Raw genomic sequence first — 21,904 nt, 5'->3', positions numbered from 1 at the left:
GGCGAGTTGATATATACTGTTGCTTATGTAGACCCTCATTTTCATTCCTACTCTCAGCCTGCTGGATTGGTACTTGGCCTCCTTTATGACTTAGGATTGTAGTGAAGAGTAAAACTAACTTTTATGTATGCTACATAAATTTTAAAGTGCTATAAAAATAATAGTATTGAAAATCCCCAACATACAAATAGATCTTGTAAATTTGAAGTATGAACTTACTTTTTCCATAAAATCACTATAAATTATGATCAAATTAAGGGTCACCTCATATAAACAGATTTTACCCTTTAACATAGCTGACTAAATTTTTTGCTTTTGCATCACCAACAGGGAAACAATACTATAAGTATTTTTTTTTCCTTGAAACCATATGCACTTGAACATGGAACAATGCAGGCATTATGGGCACCGGCTGCTCTATCTAGCTGAAAATCTGCGTATAACTTTTGACTTGCCAAAAACTTAACTACTAATAGCCCTTTGTTGGACCAGGAGCCTTACCAGTAACTATACAGCTGATTAACACAAATTTTTTATGTGTATTATAGTGATTAGTTGGTTTCTGAGCCCTGTGGCATTGGCCAAAGGAGGAGCCCAATATAGAACTTGTTTTAAGTCACTTTTCCCGGAAATATACTGGTAGCCAGAGTGGGAAACCCTGTTTCTAGAGAGTTGAAAAAATATAAGCTAAAACACAGCATCAGTGAACAGAGACCTTGGGTATTTCTCAGTGTAGTCTGAAGATCACTTGTGCATCCTAGAATGTTCACTAAAAATTCAGGTTTCTATGCCCCTCTCTAGTCTATTGAATCAAAACATTGAACACATCATTCTGATTAGTATCTTAAAGATTATTAGTGATCTTGACAGGAAACACCTTTATTTTCTGTTCTTCACTTTGCCTTGTACAAATTGTCAGTTTTTTCCTATGGACACTAAAACAGTTGTATCCATAGCTCTTGTCTGTGTCAAGTGACCTTTGTGGTTAAAAAATCTAGTACTGGAAGAGCAATTTTAGGAATAATTAGCACATGCTTCCTTTACACAGAACAAATAGGATTTAGAATGTAGTTTCCAACTTTCATTAAACATATTTAAACTTTCTTTTACATCAGTAGAATACATAGTTCACACATAAATATTCTAGTCCACATTTTTACATGTTGGTAAAGCATTATGTTAATTTGTAGTGCAAGGTAAACTTGTTTGGGGAATACTGTGTAATAAAGGAAATTTTGTTATTGGGAATATATAGTGTCCATGAGCCTTCAAACTGTTCTCATTTAAGTAGTTTCCTGGGTGATTCAGTGCTTTCCTGAATTTTACACATTAAAGCCAAAATGCAAACATAGATGCTAAGATTTTTTATATATGTGATTAAGTTTTTTATATTGGTAAAACAGCATTCCAGTCAGTAATACTTCTGTTTATAATATGTCATTGCTATAAATTTGAACTAGAAAAAATTTACTAAAAAGATGGTTTTGTGTTGCAAACTTTCATTTGAAAAGAATTTGACTTCTTAGTATAAGACCTAAAATCCAGTGTTCTGATCCAGTTGCCAAAACCTGCTTTACGAAGGTATTTTAGATAGCATTGTATCGTATCAGTAAAGAAAAACCATTTAATGAGCATTTGGTATGTCCAATCCCACTGTCCAAAAATATCTATGAGTTTTTCAGTGAAAGAAGTTAAAAACGGACAGGGCTTTTGGGAACTCAAAGAAGGAATTGATTTTGAATAGTTTTTTTTCCCCACCTTGGCTTTCACTATAAATTTTCTTCACCACATCAATAATAATTATGCTTTTTGACATCCTGAATAACTAATTTGTATTTCTACTTAAAAAGAGGTGCTTGTTAAAGAGGAGTTTTTACTTGGAGGTTCGACAGTGGTGGAGCTACGGTTGAGATGTATGGAGGAGACCATGGAGTTTGGGTTTCACTATCACATGGTAAAAGGGGATTGTGACTTTTTGTGGATATGGTCCATAATACTTAGCAGCCCATCCTAGTGTCTTAAAAGTATTAAAAACAAGCAAATTGTAAATCCTAATGACTTGATTAAATTCTTTTAGGGTATCTGAAGCACACCATACACCGGTTTTGAAGATCCTGTGTGGACAATGGCTACCCAAGGTTTGTATCGGAAGTCTTTAGTTACTGAATTGGGGCTCTGCTTCATTGCCATTAGCCCAGTCTGGCTCAGATCCCCCTGCTTTACTCTCTCCCTGCTTACTTGTCAGGCTACCTTTTGCTCCATTTTCTGCTCACTCCTAATGGCTTGGTGAAATAGCAAACCAGCCACCAGCAGGAATCTAGTCTGGATGACTGCTTCTGGAGCCTGGATGCAGTACCATTCTTCCACTAATTCAGTGAGTAATTGTTAGGTGGTTCCCCAAGAGTGTAGATATTTCCTCACTGAGCTAATCCTGCCTGTCCTCATTATTCTTGGCTGTCTTTCAGATTTGACTGTTTCTGACAATATTTCAGTGGGTCATGTCATGTCACAGATTTTTTAATGAAAATAATATTTCCTTGGTAGTAATGCTAATGCTGTTTGCTTTTCATAGCTGATTTGATGGAACTGGACATGGCCATGGAGCCAGACAGAAAAGCCGCTGTTAGTCACTGGCAGCAACAGTCTTACCTGGACTCTGGAATCCATTCTGGTGCCACTACCACGGCTCCTTCTCTGAGTGGTAAGGGCAATCCTGAGGAAGAGGATGTGGATACCACTCAAGTCCTGTACGAGTGGGAACAGGGATTTTCTCAGTCCTTCACTCAAGAACAAGTAGCTGGTAAGAGTATTATATTACTGCCTTACTAAAAGAATGCAATTTTGAGAATTATTCTTACAAAATTCAGGGTGTAATAGCTTAAATGGTGTAAAGAAACGGGGGTGATTGCGATGTTACCTTTAGGTAACATTTAGGTAATATATTTGGGGTAGCACATATTCAGGTGAATGCTGAGTTATGAATAATGAGTTTTGAATTTGTCTTTTCCAGATATTGATGGTCAGTATGCAATGACTCGAGCTCAGAGAGTGCGAGCTGCTATGTTCCCTGAGACTTTAGACGAGGGCATGCAGATCCCATCTACACAGTTTGATGCTGCTCATCCTACTAATGTCCAGCGTTTGGCTGAACCATCGCAGATGCTGAAACATGCAGTTGTAAATTTGATTAACTATCAAGATGATGCAGAACTTGCCACACGAGCAATCCCTGAACTGACAAAACTGCTAAATGATGAGGACCAGGTCAGTAATGACGTGGCTGGGTTTTAATCTGCTTTGAAGGAAACTCTGAAGAAAGGAGCCTCAAAATGTCTACCCAATATCAGTATTGAAAACTAATGATGTCTCTTAATTCCTATACATCATAGGTGGTGGTTAATAAGGCTGCAGTTATGGTCCATCAGCTTTCTAAAAAGGAAGCTTCCAGACACGCCATCATGCGTTCTCCTCAGATGGTGTCTGCTATTGTACGCACCATGCAGAATACGAATGATGTGGAAACAGCTCGCTGTACTGCTGGGACCTTGCACAATCTTTCTCATCACCGTGAGGGCTTGCTGGCCATCTTTAAGTCTGGGGGCATTCCTGCCCTGGTGAAGATGCTTGGGTAAGAAAACATGGTCATAATGCTCAGAGCTAAGAAGGATGAGAGTGCCATCACTGCATTTCTGATGTGGCTTTTTTCTTCTTCCCAGTTCACCAGTGGATTCTGTTTTATTTTATGCCATTACAACTCTCCACAACCTTTTATTGCATCAAGAAGGAGCTAAAATGGCAGTGCGTTTAGCTGGTGGGCTGCAGAAAATGGTTGCCTTGCTCAACAAAACAAATGTTAAATTCTTGGCTATTACGACAGACTGCCTTCAGATTTTAGCTTACGGCAATCAGGAAAGCAAGGTAAAAGAATTTTTCTGAATGTGGTTGTCATGGAGCATTGTCATGTCCTTCTGTGGACTCTAGCAAATTCTTTGTATGCCTCACCCTTTGTGTGTATCCTTAAAAAAAGTTAGACATCTCTTTTTCTACAGATGTCTGTATGTATCAAGCTAGGTGATAGGGATATAGCAGGCAAACTTCTCTCAGAACTTTCATTCTTAGGTGGGAAATAGACACTGAAATAATATAATTACTATTTAATTCATGAGTTTGGAGGAAGTAGAGAAGCAATGAGAGCATATAAGTGAACCAGACCCTGTTTTGAAAGTGCAGGGAGACCTGTTGGAGTAAGTGATAGTTGAGTTCAGGTCATAAGGGTGAGGAGAGATTGACTAGGTGAAGATTAGAGGAAATGGCACCTTTGAAAGTCCTACAGAGGGAGGAGAATGGTGAGTTTTGGAAATTCAAGAAATACAAAGAGTAAAGAAGGTGCACCCAGGTGGCTCAGTTGGCTAAGCATCTGATTCTAGATTTTGGCTCAGGTCATGATCTCACAGTTTGTGAGATTAAGCCCTGAGTTGGGCTCTCTGCTGACAGCGCAGAGCCCCTGCCTGCTTGGGGTTCTCTCGCTCTTCCCCACCCCCACTTGCACGTGCTTGCTCTTTTCTGTCCCTTTAAATAAATAAATAAACTCAAGGGTAAAAAGTAAAGAAGAGGAAAGGTTTGAGTTGAGATTACTGAGCGTAGCAGGGCAGGTCCTGCAGGGCCTTGTAGAATCTGTGAAGAGAGTAATGGAAGGCAGTCAGTTGTAGCAGAAGCATGAGCTGATGAGATTTGTTTTTAGAAAATCAGGATAGTTTGGGGGTGAGGATACAGAGGGAAGTAAAGGGCAAGAATGAATGAATATTTTATGATATCTCATTTTAAGGTGAATAATGATTAGGAACAGTCAAGAGCCAAATGATTAGGAGTTTTAAGTGCCCATTCTGGTTCACATTTTTAACAACTCTGCTCTGATACAACTATAATATCTGGGCATTACTGTTGTACACCACCATGGTTTCTGTGGTTTTGTTTTGCCCTGCTCAGTGTGGGAGGAAGAAAATTGGGGCAGAGTTGATCTATTCTTGGAAATACTAAGATGCCTGAGTTTGAGTGGAATCCTGTAGAAGGAGGGATTAAATAGGGCCCCAGTATGGGGATCTGGATAATGGGGTCCAGGAATACATTTAGATCAGTGGCAAGCTGGCTTACATTCTTGTATAATAATATAAGTTGGTGATGTGGCTTTTCTTGGGCATATGATGACAATTCTGTGACTAACAGTATATACGTGTCTTTCTAGCTGATCATTCTGGCTAGTGGTGGACCTCAAGCTTTAGTAAATATAATGAGGACCTACACTTATGAGAAACTACTGTGGACCACAAGCAGAGTACTGAAGGTGCTGTCTGTCTGCTCTAGTAATAAACCAGCTATTGTAGAAGCTGGTAAGTATTCTCAGTCTTTTGTACAGCATCTGGCAGTTCTAATTTGATTACTTGTTTTAGGAAAAAAGTAGTACAATTTGATCTTAATGGGCTAAAACTTAGATGGCTCTATTCAGTCTGTAGCCAAGATCGCATTCAAAGTGTATGTGCTGCTTAACCTCTTAACACCTGTACTGGTGCTGATTATGCCTAGCCTAGTTTAGGCAGAGTTGTTAATACCCATCAAAAATGATGTCTAATACTTGGTAGTTTCTGTTGTGAGCATGTTGGCAGCAAAGGAGAGGAATAGGTAGATTAGTCAGGGCCTTTTATTTTTTTTATCATGAGGATACAGTTACTGTGCAGCTGCCCAGCATCACTTCTTTATGTAACCCACTTAGCAGTATCTACCTGGACTCTCAAACCAAGTTTCATATCAAAACTGAAATGGGAAAAATATGAAAGCATTTAATAGAAGAAAATACCTGGAATGAAGCATAGGGTTAGCAACACCTGTTTTTCTCACTTGTTGAGAGTAGGTTTACTTGAGAATTTGTTGGAGAGACAGGCGTTACGGTTGCCCAGGATAGCGGCTGGCACTGAGATGGACAGGTGTGGCTGGGTTCCTCTAGAATAAGGGGGGGATGAAATTCTGACTCCGCTGTACTAGAAATAGGAGTACTTGTCAAAAATGCAGTTTTTGACTTAGAATCCTTGGAGTGAAGTGACAAGGTCATTATTTTAAAAAGTTAGCCAGGTTATTCTGATGTTTATTTGTATGTTCTGAAAACATTTGGCATCAATGTCTTAAGCACTGGAATAAGTATGTGTGGTATATACTGGATAACGAAGCAGATATGATTCTTAAATTCTTCCATTCTGGTGAGGTGACAAAAATATGCAAAAATTGGGGGCCTTACAGTTTAGAATGAGTGTCAGAGAAGAAAGAAACAATAAATAGTGATCAGGATTACAGGGGGGAGAGAGGAGCTTCCCTGAGAAAGAGATGTAAAATGGGATTGCAGGATGGGAAGGTACCTGTTAGCCATGTGAGAAATGGGGATTAGATGCTTTCCAGGCAGAGAAAAGAACCCAATATTACGTCCTGAAGGTAAGAAAGAGATTGTTGAGTTCTAAGTGCCAAAGAGGAAGTTTGTGTAACTTGAATTTAATGAGTAATGGATGAGTAGCCCAAGGTGAGGTTGATGGGCTAGGCAAAGGCCATACATATGTTGCAAGACTTTCTAGGCCCCTGTAACATGTTCATTCATGCTTCCCCCCCACACCCTGCAGCTTTAGAACCACAGATGTAGAATAGGTCAGTTTGCAGTGCTAGGTGGGATCCAGATTCTAAAGGGTTCCTTAAGGTTCTGCTGAATAATTTGGCCTTTGTCTTAGAGAATAATGAGAAGTTACTAATGTTTGTTAAACAGTGGCAGAGCATCACAATGAGGTGTTTGGGATAGTAATACAAACAATGTATGACAGTTTGACCAAAAACAAGCACACCAGGCCACTGAGATGTGTTACAAGCTTCTTTTTTGGTATTAAAAATATGTAGAAAGGATGACTGTTTTGAAGTTTCTGAAAGAACCCATAGAATGTAATAACTTAGGGGCTACTGGTACAGCTGGAACGGATTTGTGGTGGAGAGAACATTGTAAATGGAGCTACTAGAATGGATTGGTTAATTTTTGGAACAAGATAATTTAAGAAGGTGAAATACTCAGAGTCACTAAAAGGCCAGTAGGTAACTGGAAATGTATGGCACAGAAATGCAGGGACAGACTGGGCTAGAGATTTGGGAATTGACCCCTCAGTGTACAGGGGAAGGGGGGTGTGCCTTAAAGTCATCTGCATGGGACTCTTACCTGAGACAGCAGGTCTGCATGTTTTCTAAGTCTACAGGCTATTCTGATGGGACGTTTGGGGTTGAATCCATGCTGTTAGAGTGAATAGTAAAGGGAGGAAGTGAAGTCTGTGAAGGAGAGAAGGTAGAAGGGGATCTAGTCAGTGAGCAGATACTGAGCATCAGCCTTGTTCACGTCTCTTTGTTAGTAGCTGGGGCTGTTACGAGGAAGGCACCAGATAGGGATGATGCTTATCTTACAGGGGAGGTAGACTTAATTTTTGTAAGAGACCTGAAAACCTGGCTGGCTCAGTCAGTAGAGCGTGTGCCTCTTGATCTTTGGGTCACGAGTTCAGGCCCCACACTGGGTGTGGAGCTTACCTAAAAAGATAAATAAAACAGACCTGAAGAGATGAACAAGGAGACAAGGGAATGTATCTTACTGTATTCAAAAGCAATTTCAGTAGGAGAGAGATGGGTGAGGTTAAGCCAGCAGATGAGGAATTGAGGTTCCATTTAGAGTCCTCCACCAGTACAAATGTTCTTCCTTAGGGTCCTAAATGGGGGAAGGCTGTGAACCTTTGGGCCATGTTTCGGAGTCAGTAATTTTTGTATGGTTCCTGGTAATAAACTGGAGTTCTAGTACCTTTTAGAATTTATCCTCCTTCAAGTCTTTGCTCAGATGTCATCTTCACACTGAGGTGACCTAATTACCCTACTTGAACTTGTAGCACCCCACCCCCCTGCAACTTGTGTTGTTTTTTTTCCATAGCACTTAATACCATCTGACACACTGTGTAGTTTCAGTTTATTAATTGTGTACTTGTTTATTGTCTGCCTCCAGCTAGACCATGAGCTCTGTGAGAGTGGGGACCATAGAATATTTTGCTCACTGGTACAGCTCCAGCTCAGAATGGTCTGATATTAGGTCGATGTTTCTGAGATGACTGAATGGATGAAAGTAAAATTACATACGGAGGACCACGGAGATAGAGAAGGCTTTTTCCATACTGGGAAGGAACAATCGGTATTTGACAGAAGTTATCACTAGTTGAGGTGAATTGGAAAAGAAAGGGAGACAAACACCATCCTAGCAAATGAAAAGAAATAAAGGATTTAGACAGGATAAGTTTTGGCAATGAAGAGGGACACCCTCTAAGTCTAGAAAAGGCACTTAGTACTGATAGGAATTGCCAGGTAATGGCCATCGCCTTAGATCTTTTTTCATGTTCTAGGTGGAATGCAGGCTTTAGGGCTTCACCTGACCGATCCAAGTCAACGTCTTGTTCAGAACTGTCTTTGGACTCTTAGGAATCTATCAGATGCTGCAACTAAACAGGTAAATTTTGAACATGCCAGTGCCTTGGTGATAGAATTAAGATGAATATGTACTGAGCATTTGTTTTTATGTCCATAGGAAGGGATGGAAGGTCTTCTTGGGACCCTTGTACAGCTTCTGGGCTCAGATGATATAAATGTGGTCACCTGTGCAGCTGGAATTCTTTCTAATCTCACTTGCAATAATTATAAGAATAAGATGATGGTCTGCCAAGTGGGTGGTATAGAGGCACTTGTGCGTACTGTCCTTCGTGCTGGTGACAGGGAGGACATCACTGAGCCTGCCATCTGTGCTCTTCGTCATCTGACCAGCCGACACCAGGAAGCAGAGATGGCCCAGAATGCTGTTCGCCTTCACTATGGACTGCCGGTTGTGGTTAAACTCCTGCACCCACCATCCCACTGGCCCCTGATAAAGGTAAACTGTCAGTCAGAATAGAAAGTTGCAGAATTGAACATGAACCACCTCGAGCTCTTGGATGGTTGTCTAGGCATAAGGGATTAACAAGTACGAATCCTTTTCCTTAGTAAATAGGAAGTGTGGGCTGGGGTGGACTTCCAAAGTGTTTGTGAAGTCTGTGCTACTTTCAAGTGTTACCAGTAGACTTAGTGTGGTGGGAATTTTAGGCTAAGAAAATGATTTTGTTGAGTTACATGCAGGCTCTTTTTTCTTCCTTCTTATCTACAGGCTACTGTTGGATTGATTCGAAATCTTGCCCTTTGTCCAGCAAATCATGCACCTCTGCGTGAACAGGGTGCCATTCCACGACTAGTTCAGTTGCTGGTTCGTGCCCATCAAGATACCCAGCGCCGTACATCTATGGGCGGAACGCAGCAGCAGTTTGTGGTAGGTAAATCTTAGTAGTGACACCTGAGTATCTAAAAGGAATGCATAAAATCTTAGGATCCTGAACTTCTTTGGTCATTGATTCCCTCCATCTTCCCTCCTGAGGGGCTGTTTGCTAATGATTTGAAAAAACTGACGTGTTTCTGTGGCTGCAGAGAAGATCAGGAATAATGTGGCCCCTGGTGATGTTGCCTTTGACCTCTCCTTTGCATCGTTAGTCTCACAAAGAGAATCTGGTGTGGTGTACTCCTGTGGGGTTAGGCACTTCTTGCAGTGTTTTCATTTAATGCATACAAAGGTTTACCTTCTTAGGAAGTAGCAGAACAATAATTTGAATCCAAGTCCATATGATTTCAGAGCCTCTTATTCCCCATTAAAACATGAGTTTTACCTGTAAAACTTAATGTACCTTTTACTGTCTCTTCCAGGGATAGTTTAAACTGTTTTCACAGACCTAAGAATACTAACAGATTTCAAGAATAAGTAGTAGCATTTCTGGAATCTTTACCCATAAGCTCAGCCTAAAGCTTTTGATGTCAAGTTTGCAGTCTTTACAAACTAGCCTTGTTACAAGTATCTAAAGACACTGTATATAGAGTTTATTCCTCAGAATGTATTTTAAGATTCAGACCTTCAAAGAGTTTTCTCTTAATTAAGTTACTTTAGAAAACAGCCTACCAGAACAGATTTGGGGAATCTCTTACTGGTAGTGGTTATGTGTATGCACTCAATATGGGGCTTCAGCTTTCTCCATTCATTACTTTTGGTATTGGCCTGTCTCTATAAGGTGGCTTAAAAGAATGGAAAAGGTACCTTTTATTTTAAGTCTTTTCTTTAGGAAGAAAGGAGTATTTGTGTTTTTATAAAAATCCAGTTGTTTATAAACGCCAATAAAAGCAGAATCATAAACTTTTTTTAAAACTCAGAAACAGGGAAAGCAGACAGTACTTACATTTTGCAAAGGCTAATAACTTCCTTCTTGCATAGAAGACCGTCAGATAGTCTTGGAGGTGGTGAGGGGTGGATTTCCCACCTGACAGCTCAATAGAATTTAGCAGTTGGTGATAACCTTTGCTAAGTTTTCACGAAGTACATGTAGATATACAAAAATAGAGGGAGTATGTGGAAGAAAAGCATTTGTCAGTCTGCACATTACTTTCCCCTTTTTGTGTATCTTTATATATTCTTTTTACCTAAATTAGATGTCTTGACTGTCAGAGTACAGTGACGCTGCAGTTCCTGTATGTGTTGGTGGGGAGGGGTGTAGCTTGAATTAGTGCCATCATGAGGGCCCCCCCCCCATCAGTGATTTTCTACTTCTTGGAATCCTCCTTCATTCCTAAACTAATTGCAAATTCTGCGTAACTTGAGGTGTTTAATGTGAATAATTAGTCTAGGAATTGCGACTGAGAACAGAAAGCCTTTCAAGTTTATAAACTTTAGAGATGAGAGTGCCCTATTTGTTAACCATGTTTCTTTTGGTAGGAGGGGGTCCGTATGGAAGAAATTGTTGAAGGCTGTACCGGAGCCCTTCATATCCTAGCTCGGGATGTTCACAACCGAATCGTAATCAGAGGACTAAACACCATTCCATTGTTTGTGCAGGTATGCTGGTTTTATGTGAGGCATTCTAGATTTTATGCACCCATAAAATTTCAGGAATTTAATGTTAAGTGAAATTTCAGAAAATTAGGAACCAAGTTAGGGGCAATTTTTCATCTGCTGTCTCCAGTTATAAAATGACAACAGTCTGTTCATGGCCCTGCCTAAGCAGGACAGATGGAGTCTCGGTGTGTAGTATCCTTGTAGTTGAGTCTGTTTTATTTCATCAAAAGTCCCTTCATTTTTCTTGGGCAATAGGAGAAACCCTGGGACTAGAGCCTGAAGAAGAGGGATACTTCATACTCCACTTTTAGGGTGCTGAGGTTTGGAGGGAGGAGAGCTGGTCAGGGTTGCCAGAGCATAGGCCTCCAGTTATCTCCTGGTTTGCCCAATCTGTAGGAGAGAGTTTGTGGCTGATAATGCTCTAGAAAACCAGGGCTCCAGAGCATCAACTGCCTGAGAACATAAAGTTAGAGAATATGATTTTAACACCAGTGGTGTAAATGCCATCTTCTCTCTGAATTGGGAATATTTGCACCACAGTGGGGTGCTTGCCGTGTTTCTTCTTTAGATTTAATTAGGTTTTGTTTGTGTTTTTCACCCTAGCTGCTTTATTCTCCCATTGAAAATATCCAAAGAGTAGCTGCAGGGGTCCTCTGTGAACTTGCTCAGGACAAGGAGGCTGCAGAAGCCATTGAAGCGGAGGGAGCCACAGCTCCTCTGACGGAGTTACTTCACTCTAGGAACGAAGGTGTGGGTAAGTACAGACAGAACCACCACCTTTAGCTTGCGTATACGGGAAAGCCTCCGCTTTTCCTCAGGGGCCTTTTTTCTGTCCTCTCCCAGCAACATATGCAGCTGCTGTTTTGTTCCGAATGTCTGAGGACAAGCCCCAGGATTACAAGAATCGGCTCTCGGTTGAGCTGACCAGTTCTCTCTTCAGAACAGAGCCAATGGCTTGGAATGAGGTAGGCCGTGTGGACATATTTATTCGGTAGTGTGTGGTTTTCCCTCCAAATACTCCTGCACATTTATTTGCACTGACTGTGTCCTTGGCTTGAATATTCATCCTTTTTGCTACTGTAGCAGCTGCTGTGAGGAAGAACCACAGCTTTAAACAGTCTGTTCACAACAAACAAGTCGTGCTGCTTATTAACATCAGAATTTGGGAGGGAGATGGATGGAAAAATTACCAGGTTAAAGCATCTTTTTCAAAAGGGAATATTTTCCCTTTTTAAGGAAAGAGGCACTCTCTTCAACACTGTAGTTAGAGGTTAATTTACCGATACTCTTTCGTTGAATTTGTCTTCAGTATTTGGCTTCATTACAGAGTTGTTCTTAAAACATTGGAACCACGCTAAAAGTTCATTCAGTTATATTTACATAAGTCATACAGTGAATTATAAGAATGGGAAGAGCCTATAGATTGTTAAAAAGAAAAAAAAAGAAAAAAGCAGATTGTCAAACAGTGAGTAATATGTTAGTTGGACTTTTAATGGGCAGTCTTAACATGTTCCAACTTGAGCTCTGAACTTCCCCAAACCTGTTCCTCTCATAGTCTTCTTCCAGCTGCTCAGGGTAAAAATCTTCTTTCATCTGACATACCCTGTTTGTCAGCAACTCCTGTTGGGGGTAGACGCTTTGACTGTTTTGTTTACAGTTATATTTGCTTGAAAGAATAAATTAGTGGCTATTTTTAATGCTGTGTGCAATGACAAAACATGCTGCTTTAGGTATCAGAAGTCAATCTATGAGGGTAGAGTTTCAAGTATTTCTGTGAGTTCTTTGTTCCTCCGATAATGTGAAAATAAATACGTTCTCAAAATATTAGAGTATGCTTAAGTTCAGAATTTTCATTTTGCTTCCTTGCCTTGTACCTGTTTATCTAGACTGCTGATCTTGGACTTGATATTGGTGCCCAGGGAGAGCCCCTTGGATATCGTCAGGATGGTATGTGTCTCATATTTCCTGATTAACTCCGGGTCATGTTAAGGTTCCAAAGCTTTATCAGAAGAGCTGGTTTGCTCATCTGGGAAACTAGCGTTGGCAGGAAAGTAGTGGCAGCAGTTAAAGGAACTTCTGAAATTCCAGAGTCAGCAGCAGTATCTTTCTTGGAGCCTGGGGAATTCTGAGCCACACCACGAGCAGTCGACAGGATCGCCCTCACAAATAGCCTGTATTGCAGAGGCCCAGTAATAGTGACACATATTACTGGTTGCCTTTGTACATGCTTTTTTGGTCAGAGAATCTATACATCCCTACAACCCACCCAGGAAGCTAGAGTAGAGGAAACTTTGGCCCCAGGCTCAGATCTGGGGTGGGTCTACATCATTCTGTTATTGTGGTTTTCCAAAAACCTCATTCAAATCTGGGTAATGGAGATGGAGCAGGGGGTACACCATGAGTAAATACAGCTCTTCACCTTGTATATATAATCTCATCTGGTTTTTCCTAATTATTAAACCACTAAAGCTCATAGGTATCTTAGTTGACATCTATAATGTCAACCCTTAATGTAAAAGTTTCATTGGAAACAGCAGCTTGAGTTTTTGCAGTATTTCTGTATCACTGGACAGATACAGATGTAATCAACAGATAGATTACATCTGCCAGACCTTCTGGCTTTTGCTCTCATCTCTTGCCCATGTCTTCTTGATACGTGGGTGGTCACTCACGCAGTAGACTGCTGGCTGCCCCCCTCTGGGATTTTATGTCTCCACCTAGGCAAACACAATATGTTTGGTGGTTGGTGGTAAGCTGATGGTGTGGTTAGAACTTGCTGGTCTGCCTCTGGTGGAAACAGACTTTATAGCCTCGTGGGTGGCCTGGCACCAAGTAATTACTTGGTTGAAGAGGCTAGAAAGTCCTGCTTTTTCTGACAAGCTCACCGACCTTGAAGGCCCAAGCTTCAGTGTTAACATTAATGTCTGTCTCCTCTTTTTCTGTGTCCCTTTCCCCCTTTGTTGCCACCCGACTCCTGTAGATCCCAGCTACCGTTCCTTTCACTCTGGTGGATATGGCCAGGATGCCTTGGGTATGGACCCCATGATGGAGCATGAGATGGGTGGCCACCACCCTGGTGCTGACTATCCAGTTGATGGGCTGCCAGATCTGGGGCACGCCCAGGACCTCATGGATGGGCTGCCTCCAGGCGACAGCAATCAGCTGGCCTGGTTTGATACTGACCTGTAAATCGTCCCTTAGGTAAGAAGTTTAAAAAAGCCAGTTTGGGTAAAATACTTTTACTCTGCCTACAGAACTTCAGAGAGACTTGGTAGGGTGGGAGTGGTTTAGGCCTATTTGTAAATCTGCCACGAAAACAGATACGTACTTTGAAAGGAGATGTCTTGGAACATTTGAATGTTCTCAGATTTCTGGTTGTTAAGTGGTCATGTGTGGAAGTTATTAACTTTAATGTTTTTGCCACAGCTTTGCAACTTAATACTCAAATGAGTAACATTTGCTGTTTTAAACATTAATAGCAGCCTTTCTCTCTTTATACAGCTGTATTGTCTGAACTTGCATTGTGATTGGCCTGTAGAGTTGCTGAGAGGGCTCGAGGGGTGGGCTGGTATCTCAGAAAGTGCCTGACACACTAACCAAGCTGAGTTTCCTATGGGAACAATTGAAGTAAACTTTTTGTTCTGGTCCTTTTTGGTCGAGGAGTAACAATACAAATGGATTTTGGGAGTGACTCAAGAAGTGAAGAATGCACAAGAATGGATCACAGGATATGGAATTTATCAAACTCTAGCCTTGCTTGTTAATTTTTTTTTTTTTAAATATCTGTAATGGTACTGACTTTGCTTGCTTTGAAGTAGCTCTTTAATTTCTTTTGCAGTAACTGTTAGTTTTTTAAGTCTCTCGTAGTATTAAGTTATAGTGAATACTGCTACAGCAATTTCTAATTTTTAAGAATTGAGTAATGGTGTAGAACACTAATTCATAATCACTCTAATTGTAATCTGAATAAAGTGTAACATTGTGTAGCCTTTTTGTATAAAATAGACAAATAGAAATGGTCCAATTAGTTTCCTTTTTAATATGCTTAAAATAAGCAGGTGGATCTATTTCATGTTTTTGATCAAAAACTTTATTTGGGATATGTATGGGTAGGGTAAATCAGTAAGAGGTGTTATTTGGAACCTTGTTTTGGACAGTTTACCATTTGCCTTTTATCCCAAAGTTGTTGTAACCTGCTGTGATACGATGCTTCAAGAGAAAATGCAGTTATAAAAATGGTTCAGAATTAAACTTTTAATTCATTCGATCGTGTCAACCTTTTTTTCCTGGTCATTGGTTTGTGAGGATAGTTTATTCAGCTTCTTCCTGAGGAAAACACACATAGTGAAATAATTTTAACTTGTAATGACAGAGCGTGCGCCTTACCTCCAGATGGGATTGTGTGCCAAGTGTCTTTAACATTTGGTCCTGGGTTAAACACCAGAAACCTCAGTCCGGAGGCCTGGAATGTAGTCTTTGGGCTCCGTGAAACAAAGCTGAAAGCCAGAGGCCTCCCCCACTGCAGTTACCATCAAGTGGTTCCTTCCCAGTAAGGAAGTAATAAGAATTAACTATCTGGATTTGGATTTGAAGCCCCTTCGCATAAATGTGACTCATTGGGAGAGGGGAATTCCTTCAACACCCCTTTGAACTGAAAAACTAAGATGGTTTAAGTGTTGATGTTTATCTAAACATAATCGGAGAGACCAGAATGAGCCTTCTTTCACCTGCCAGGCAGTCCTGTCATCCTGGCGGTGGGTCTCACAAGCTTAGTTCGTCCTTCAGGGCAGAGTCGGTAGGTAGACCTGTTAAGACTTGTGTTTTGGTCTTTAAAAAGAGTGAAAGTGTTTTGTGCTTAGGGAGAGCTGTTTCTGAGTTACTGTGTATTTTTATTTAAGATCATGACTGCTAGATATGTTCATTTCCATTGTGGTCTAAAATGTGGGATTGCAAAGGAAATCCCATCCCTGGTGAGGTGGTCGGTGTCAGGCTCCTTCCAGGTCATGACAGAATCATGCCAGGACGGCAAGAGCTCAACCAACATAAGGTACCACAGCAGGGGGTTTCATTTAAAGAAAGTCTTCAAGTCAGAAAACATTTTCAGAGCTTTGATTAAAATCATTATGGTTTTGGGGCGCCTGGGTGGCTCAGTCGGTTAACTTTGCTCAGGTCATGATCTCACGGTTCGTGGGTTCTAGTCCCACGTCGGGCTATGTGCTGACGGCTCAGAGCCTGGAGCCTGTTTTGGATTCTGTGTCTCCCTCTCTCTGACTCTTCCCTGCTCGCGCTGTCTCTCTGTCTCATTATAGTTTTGAAGTTCTATTTAAAAATGTAAAGTTTATCTGATTCAGTAAGGTGGTTCTGCAGTGTATTTCAAAGTACAAAGGGCCAAGAAGAGCCAAGACACAGGTGAAACTGAATGAGGGGCAGACTTGCTCTGTCAGCGGTCACGGCCCGAGTATGTGGGTAGAGGTAGGGATCGCTTGCTGTGCAGAGACAGACAGAACATGGGAAATGTGTAATATGTAGACAGAGACCATACTTCAGAGGTAGCACTGGAGGTCAGTGTGAAAAGGAGGGACTTCTTAGTGAAGGTGAGGAACAATTAGTAGCCGTTGAGAACAGTTGAAAATACGGTGGGGGGGGTGGGCCCATAACCACCAAAATACCAAGGTTTTAAGGACAAGTAGGATCAGTATTAATGAGTTTTCTTTCGCCTCAGGCACCATCCTAGCTGGGTAGAGCAGTGCGTGACAGCCCACGTGTCCAGGGCTTGGTTCACACACGAGCGTGAGAGGCCTCACAGCAGAACGCTGCAGCTGCACCCAGCAGGCGTGTAGATTGCAAGCACAGTGTTGAGCAGCCCCAGGTGAGTGGCGCAGGACTTCACTGGTGGAATGACAGGGTACAAACGGTCTTGAGGAAATGCCCCAGGGATGGGTGGTAAAAACAAAAGCAAGGAAATGATGGGATTACTGCAGACCTCAGAATAGTGGTTACCTGGGGACAGGGGTGCAGAAGACCTCTGGTCCCATCGCAGTGACCACCACTGAGCCGAAGAAGGAAGCCCTTCCTTCCACGTCGGAGCAGATGTTCTCGACGTTGAGCTGATTGTTTGAATTCTTGACAGTGTGAGATCTTATAGTGAATATGTTCTTTGTTTTGATTTCTGTAATAAAAACGTCTCAACTGTGCAGTTTGGTTTCTAAAGTGGAGAGTGCCCGGTTGATTGCAGTTGCTCTGTTCTGATCAGCAAGGATGTAACTAACCGCCTCACCTTGCCTGCGTGCGTCCCCTGCAGGGCTGAGGCAGGGCTTCCTCCCCGCTCCAGCAGCAGCTGTGGGGAGCCCCCGGCCCCTCCTTGCACCAGAGGAGCCAGGGGCAGGTGACCGTCTCCACCTCCTGTGCAGTAAGGGGCCCGGAATGGGATGGAAGAGACCAGTCTTCCTTCCGGGTCACATCAGGACTCCACGCCCCCTGTCCTCACTCTGGGCCGTGGCTTCTTGCTTCTTGTCCCTACGCTTCTCTGCTCAGCTCTGCTGAAGCTTGTGGCTTTCGGGGCCTCCTGAACTTTGGCTGTTCTTGTCCCCGGCGCTCTTCCCTGCCGTTCCTTCCGGAAGCTCTACCTCAGTCCCTGCATACATCCATAGGTTTCTCCACCATAGTTTTCTGTCAGTAGGGGAGGGAGGAGAGGAATCTTGCTTCAAGCCAAGACTAGAGGGGCCCGATTCCTCTCAGCCCAGAGGCCCCGCTTTCTGAGCTCTGTCACAGGGATAAAGCCCGACTGCAGTCACAGAGCGGAGCTGAGAGCCTCGTGGTAATCTGGGGAACATGAGCTGGGAAGCGAGGTGGGTGCACGGACCTGTAAGGGGAAGTTCTGTCGCTGCATCCTAGAGACCTGTGGCCTTCGCTGCCCCGGTGATTGCGCCTCTCTGCACGCCTGTGGCTGCAGTGTGGCTCTTCACAGAGGGATCGCCCCCTGGGCATCTGCTCTCAGGCCGTAAGTGAAGGCAGGGTTTGAAGCTTTGGGCTTGCCGTTAGTGGAAGGCAGGGCAGCCCCGTGCAGCCATTTGCCTGGCCGCCTCCCGCTCCCTAATGTGTTGCTCTCTGGCCGTTTATCTCTGCAACTGCGGTGACGCCATCTGCCCCTGAGGCGGCTCAGCCAGTGGTCGCGGCCAGTTAGAAGGCAGACAGCTGCGTCACAGGGGTAGCAGGAAGGAGAGGGCCAGTAGGGGCCAGAACCCAGGCCCCTTGCTGCCGCTGGCATCCCGAGAGCTCCAAGGGGCCGGGAGCCGGGGCCTTCTCTTCCCTCAGAACCGGGGCCAGCCTGCCAAGCCAGATGCGGGGGGAGGAGGCGCCTCGCCGGGAGCGCTGGGGAGGGTCCGGCCTCCCGCCCCCCCAGCCAAGCCTGTTCAGTCCCCTACACCGAGCTTGGTGGGAGCAGGGCTGCTGCTGTCCACTTGGCACCTTTACGAGGAGAATAGGATCCGCCGACTCCAGGGGGACGGCCTCACATCCGTGTGACACTTGGCACGGGGTCGGGCTCGTGCCCCGGCCCCCGGGGTGAGCGCCCGACGCAGAGCAGCAGCCCTGCCTGTGCTCCCTCTGCCTGCGCGGCCCTTTCCTGAGAACGGCAGTGCCGAGCGGCTCCGGGCCAACGATGGTGCACTCCCCGAAACCATTCTGCGATGTTACGACTTCGTTTTACCTCAAACAGCGAAGACTCCTCCCTGCTCAACTAAAAGGGTGAAGAGGAATCTTCCAGTGCCCTGAAAACTTTCTGGGAAGACTCCAGGCACACAGCTCCCAGGCAGTTCCCCCAAGAACCAAACGAAGGGAGAGAGCAGATTTGTTTCCTGGGAAAATAGGGAGACCTGTGCCTGTTGCCAGGCTGCTGGCGCTGAGGCCAGGCCTCTTTCTTGACTGCCTAGGGGCCGAGCCCCACGCCAGGAGCATAGGCCAAATCAGTGGGGTCAGGGCCACATGGGCACACCGCCTGGGGCTGGGCACGTGGCCTGGGGCCTCCTCCCCACGGGCAGTAAGTAGGCTGGGAGAGCTGAAAGGAGACTGCCTTCTGGGCTGGCTGCTCGCGCACCCCAGCTACTCACAGCCAAACTCGGGTACCCCAGTGGCTGTGACCCTGGAGTCAGGGTCCTGAGTTAGTGCAGACTCTGGGGCCTTGGGCAGGGCTCCTCGGAGTCTGTTTTCTCAGGAAAGGAAGCGGAGGCGGCCAGCTTTGTAAGTGGTGGCGATTAAACCAGGGTAACAGACCTATGCTTTTGATGGAGTTGGGCACTGAGCTGTGTCTTCATTCCCAACCTGCATGGAAGCTCGGCAAACCACCCAGGTCACCGGGGCAAAGTGGGGCTGTTGGTGGCCGCGTGGCCAGCTTCCCATGATGCAGTAGACAGGGCCACCTGTGTGCCCACGTGGCTACCGCTTGAGCTTGTCCTACCCGTTCGGCCTGCACTGTGGTCGCTGTCCGGGGCAGAATCCCAGCTGGGCGTGAGACTGGCTAGTGGGGCGAATCCCCTCTAAGGAGACGCGGAAGCTGGGGCGGGGGTGGGGTTAGCAGCTATTGATCTAGTCTAGACTTGCCCTTTCGTTCTGCAGCTGGGAAAGCAGGCTCCACGAGGGAGGGCCTCGACTTGCTCACCTGCTTCGAGCTGCCCGGGACTCACCCCGATCTTCCAGTCCAGGTTCAAGAGGACGCCTACCTCAGTACCACAGCCCCAGCACATTTCTGCAGTGTCCACCAGATACTTTCACAGGCCGGATTCTCCCCTAGCTTTAAGGGCCTACTTGTGAGGAAACTAGGGAGAAGCTGGAAAGGTTCCAATGATAAGTTGGGGGGGGGAAATCAGTAGGAGTTGCCATCAAAGTACAACCATTCCCCCCTCCCCACCATCATGACATCCAGATGGGCAGACCTTCAAAGAGGCCAGGGTCCCTCAAGTTTTTTGCATTCTTTAACGCGCTTTTCACCGCCTACCTGTTGGTGGAGCCTTGCTTGTCCACCCCAGGGTTCTGTAAAAGCAGGAGGAAGACCAGAGCCTAAAACTAGCTTGCAAAGCCCTGCTCTGGAGCTGTGGCTGGGAGAGCATTCACGCCTAGTCCTATCTTTTAACTCCGGAGGAGAGAGCTGCTCACAGATGCCACGGGCCGAGGCCGATGGCTTCTCATCAACTGTCTGAGCACAGGCTGCAGAGGACGCCTACCCAGCCCACACGGGGGCAAGAGCAGCCTCAGAACAGCTAGCAAGCCGGGGGTCCCGGATGCATCCCACAAGAGTGAAGGAACCACTCCCTTCTCAGTGGGTGTCTCCTAGGGCCCGGAGGCCGTGAGAACACCTCGGCCGCAAGGTTCTGGGTTCAGCCGACTTTATTAGGTCCAAATAGAGCTACAGGTGGTGATGTGGTGACCGTGTGTGGCTGAGTACCTGGCTGCAGAGCTGGCTTGTGCTAAGTGCCTTCTTGCCTGGCGTCCAACAGCTGCAGGATTTCCAGGGCCAAGGAAGCCACCGTGCCGTCAGCGGACGAACTGTGAGAAAAAGCAAAGTAGAAACACTTACGTGTCTCCAGGGTAAAATAACCCCTCTTCCAAGGGCTGGCCCCTTCTGTACTTGAGTATCCGCTGGGCCAGCCGCTTCGTACAAGCGCCCCTGTGCATCACCTTGAGGAGCAGAAACTGGACACTTGGTCTCCGGGCCTCAGCCCACAGTCCCAGAGGGGCTCAGCACTGGCCACGCCGGCACCCCTAAGCTAGGCCTGACCTCCTGCACCCGCCATCTGACCATCAGCCGTGTGCACTGACCCTGGGCCGCGAGGGCAAGTCAGACGGCAGCCAGGCCCTGCCCCCAGCCTAACCGCAGCTGACCTGTGCGCAGGGCAAAGATCCCGACCTGCCCTGCACGCCGCTCTCCCTGCTCCACATCGCCACTTCCCGGCCACTCAGCCAGGAGGCTTTGGGCTCCTGACCCCGCCCCCCCCAAGTGTGCATGTGCAATTATGAGTTGCAACTGGAAGATTTGTTAAATGAGACCCATTTAAGCCTGTGCCTTAACAACTGTTAGCAAGGAAAAGAATGACCGATAGCACCGCCTTGAAGTATAAAATTAGTCCATGGCAGACTCTGGACTACACAGAAATAGGGTTCTTGCCAAATAACCGGGGGTGGGGGTGCTGTGTGAGAGGTGGGTCGCAGCAGATGGGGTGCGGTCAGGGGACGGTGCCATGCACTCCTGCTCCGTGCATCAGACATCCCAAGGGATGGCAAGAATGTGTCTGAACTCAGCCTGATCACAGCTGAGTCAAGGCTAGCCTGCTGGAGGCCTGCCGTCCACCCTGCTCACCAGAGCGGCCCGGAGGGCCCGGTGACTGGCAAGGAGGGTACACCATCCTCTGACAGAGCCACGTCAGAACTGAGAACACGGCATCCACACTCATTCTTGGTTCAACATAAGACCTTTTCTGGTTGGCCGTCTGAATAAAGCCCAAATAAGACACCTTCAGAGCAGCAACCTCCCCAGCCCAAGGTCACGGTCTGCCTAGGGTAGACATTTCAGTTGCTGGAGCGTTGGGCTGGGGTACAGGAGAGGCGACCAGCTTTGTGGAGCACTGGGCTGTTTTGACACATTTAGTCCAAATTTGGGTCCACCTCTGAGGATGTGCTGGCTTTGGCCTAAAGGCACATGGAGTCCTGGGCTGGATGAAGGGTCCCGCAAAAGGGGAGGAAGGGCTCTCAGGTGCTCTCCCTCAATTCTCATCCACCCAGTGGCTCTCCCGGGCCTTCCATGGCACGCGTCTGCTCGGAGTGGCTTCATCACACACAAGGCCAGGTCCCTGAGGACAGATGCTACAGGGTTCTCACAGCAGTCTGACAGGCCTGTGGCCCAGCCCA

At 45.3% G+C, this 21,904-nt stretch overlaps 2 protein-coding genes across 8 annotated transcripts in view; one reads left to right on the top strand and one right to left on the bottom strand.

Annotated features, from left to right (window-relative positions):
• CTNNB1 (catenin beta 1) overlaps positions 1 to 15,281 on the top strand; it is a 42,084-nt gene extending 26,803 nt beyond the window's left edge. The window contains exons 2-16 of one of the 4 annotated variants that reach the window (XM_039230314.1): positions 2,078 to 2,138; positions 2,573 to 2,800; positions 3,011 to 3,264; positions 3,390 to 3,628; positions 3,717 to 3,918; positions 5,243 to 5,387; positions 8,451 to 8,554; positions 8,633 to 8,971; positions 9,242 to 9,400; positions 10,886 to 11,005; positions 11,609 to 11,759; positions 11,849 to 11,970; positions 12,892 to 12,952; positions 13,986 to 14,206; positions 14,666 to 15,281. In XM_039230314.1, the coding sequence (XP_039086245.1) occupies positions 2,126 to 2,138; positions 2,573 to 2,800; positions 3,011 to 3,264; positions 3,390 to 3,628; positions 3,717 to 3,918; positions 5,243 to 5,387; positions 8,451 to 8,554; positions 8,633 to 8,971; positions 9,242 to 9,400; positions 10,886 to 11,005; positions 11,609 to 11,759; positions 11,849 to 11,970; positions 12,892 to 12,952; positions 13,986 to 14,194 (2,346 nt within the window). In that variant the 5' untranslated portion in view covers positions 2,078 to 2,125 and the 3' untranslated portion in view covers positions 14,195 to 14,206; positions 14,666 to 15,281. Of the gene's footprint in view, positions 1 to 2,077; positions 2,139 to 2,572; positions 2,801 to 3,010; positions 3,265 to 3,389; positions 3,629 to 3,716; positions 3,919 to 5,242; positions 5,388 to 8,450; positions 8,555 to 8,632; positions 8,972 to 9,241; positions 9,401 to 10,885; positions 11,006 to 11,608; positions 11,760 to 11,848; positions 11,971 to 12,891; positions 12,953 to 13,985 lie in introns of all 4 variants that reach the window. The other 3 variants (XM_039230315.1, XM_039230312.1, XM_039230311.1) reach the window with 3 other exon arrangements.
• Positions 15,282 to 20,368: 5,087 nt separating this feature from the next.
• ULK4 (unc-51 like kinase 4) overlaps positions 20,369 to 21,904 on the bottom strand; it is a 567,394-nt gene continuing 565,858 nt past the window's right edge. For all 4 annotated transcript variants that reach the window (XM_039230385.1, XM_039230386.1, XM_039230388.1 and 1 more), the window contains one exon: positions 20,369 to 20,545. In XM_039230385.1, the coding sequence (XP_039086316.1) occupies positions 20,467 to 20,545 (79 nt within the window). In that variant the 3' untranslated portion in view covers positions 20,369 to 20,466. The remainder of the gene's footprint in view (positions 20,546 to 21,904) is intronic.

This window comes from Hyaena hyaena, unplaced genomic scaffold, assembly GCF_003009895.1.
Source record: "Hyaena hyaena isolate Hyena2069 unplaced genomic scaffold, ASM300989v1 scaffold_45, whole genome shotgun sequence".
Lineage (NCBI taxonomy): Eukaryota > Metazoa > Chordata > Mammalia > Carnivora > Hyaenidae > Hyaena > Hyaena hyaena.
The sequence above is the reverse complement of the archived record's forward strand: the minus strand, read 5'-3'. Positions and strand labels throughout refer to the sequence as shown.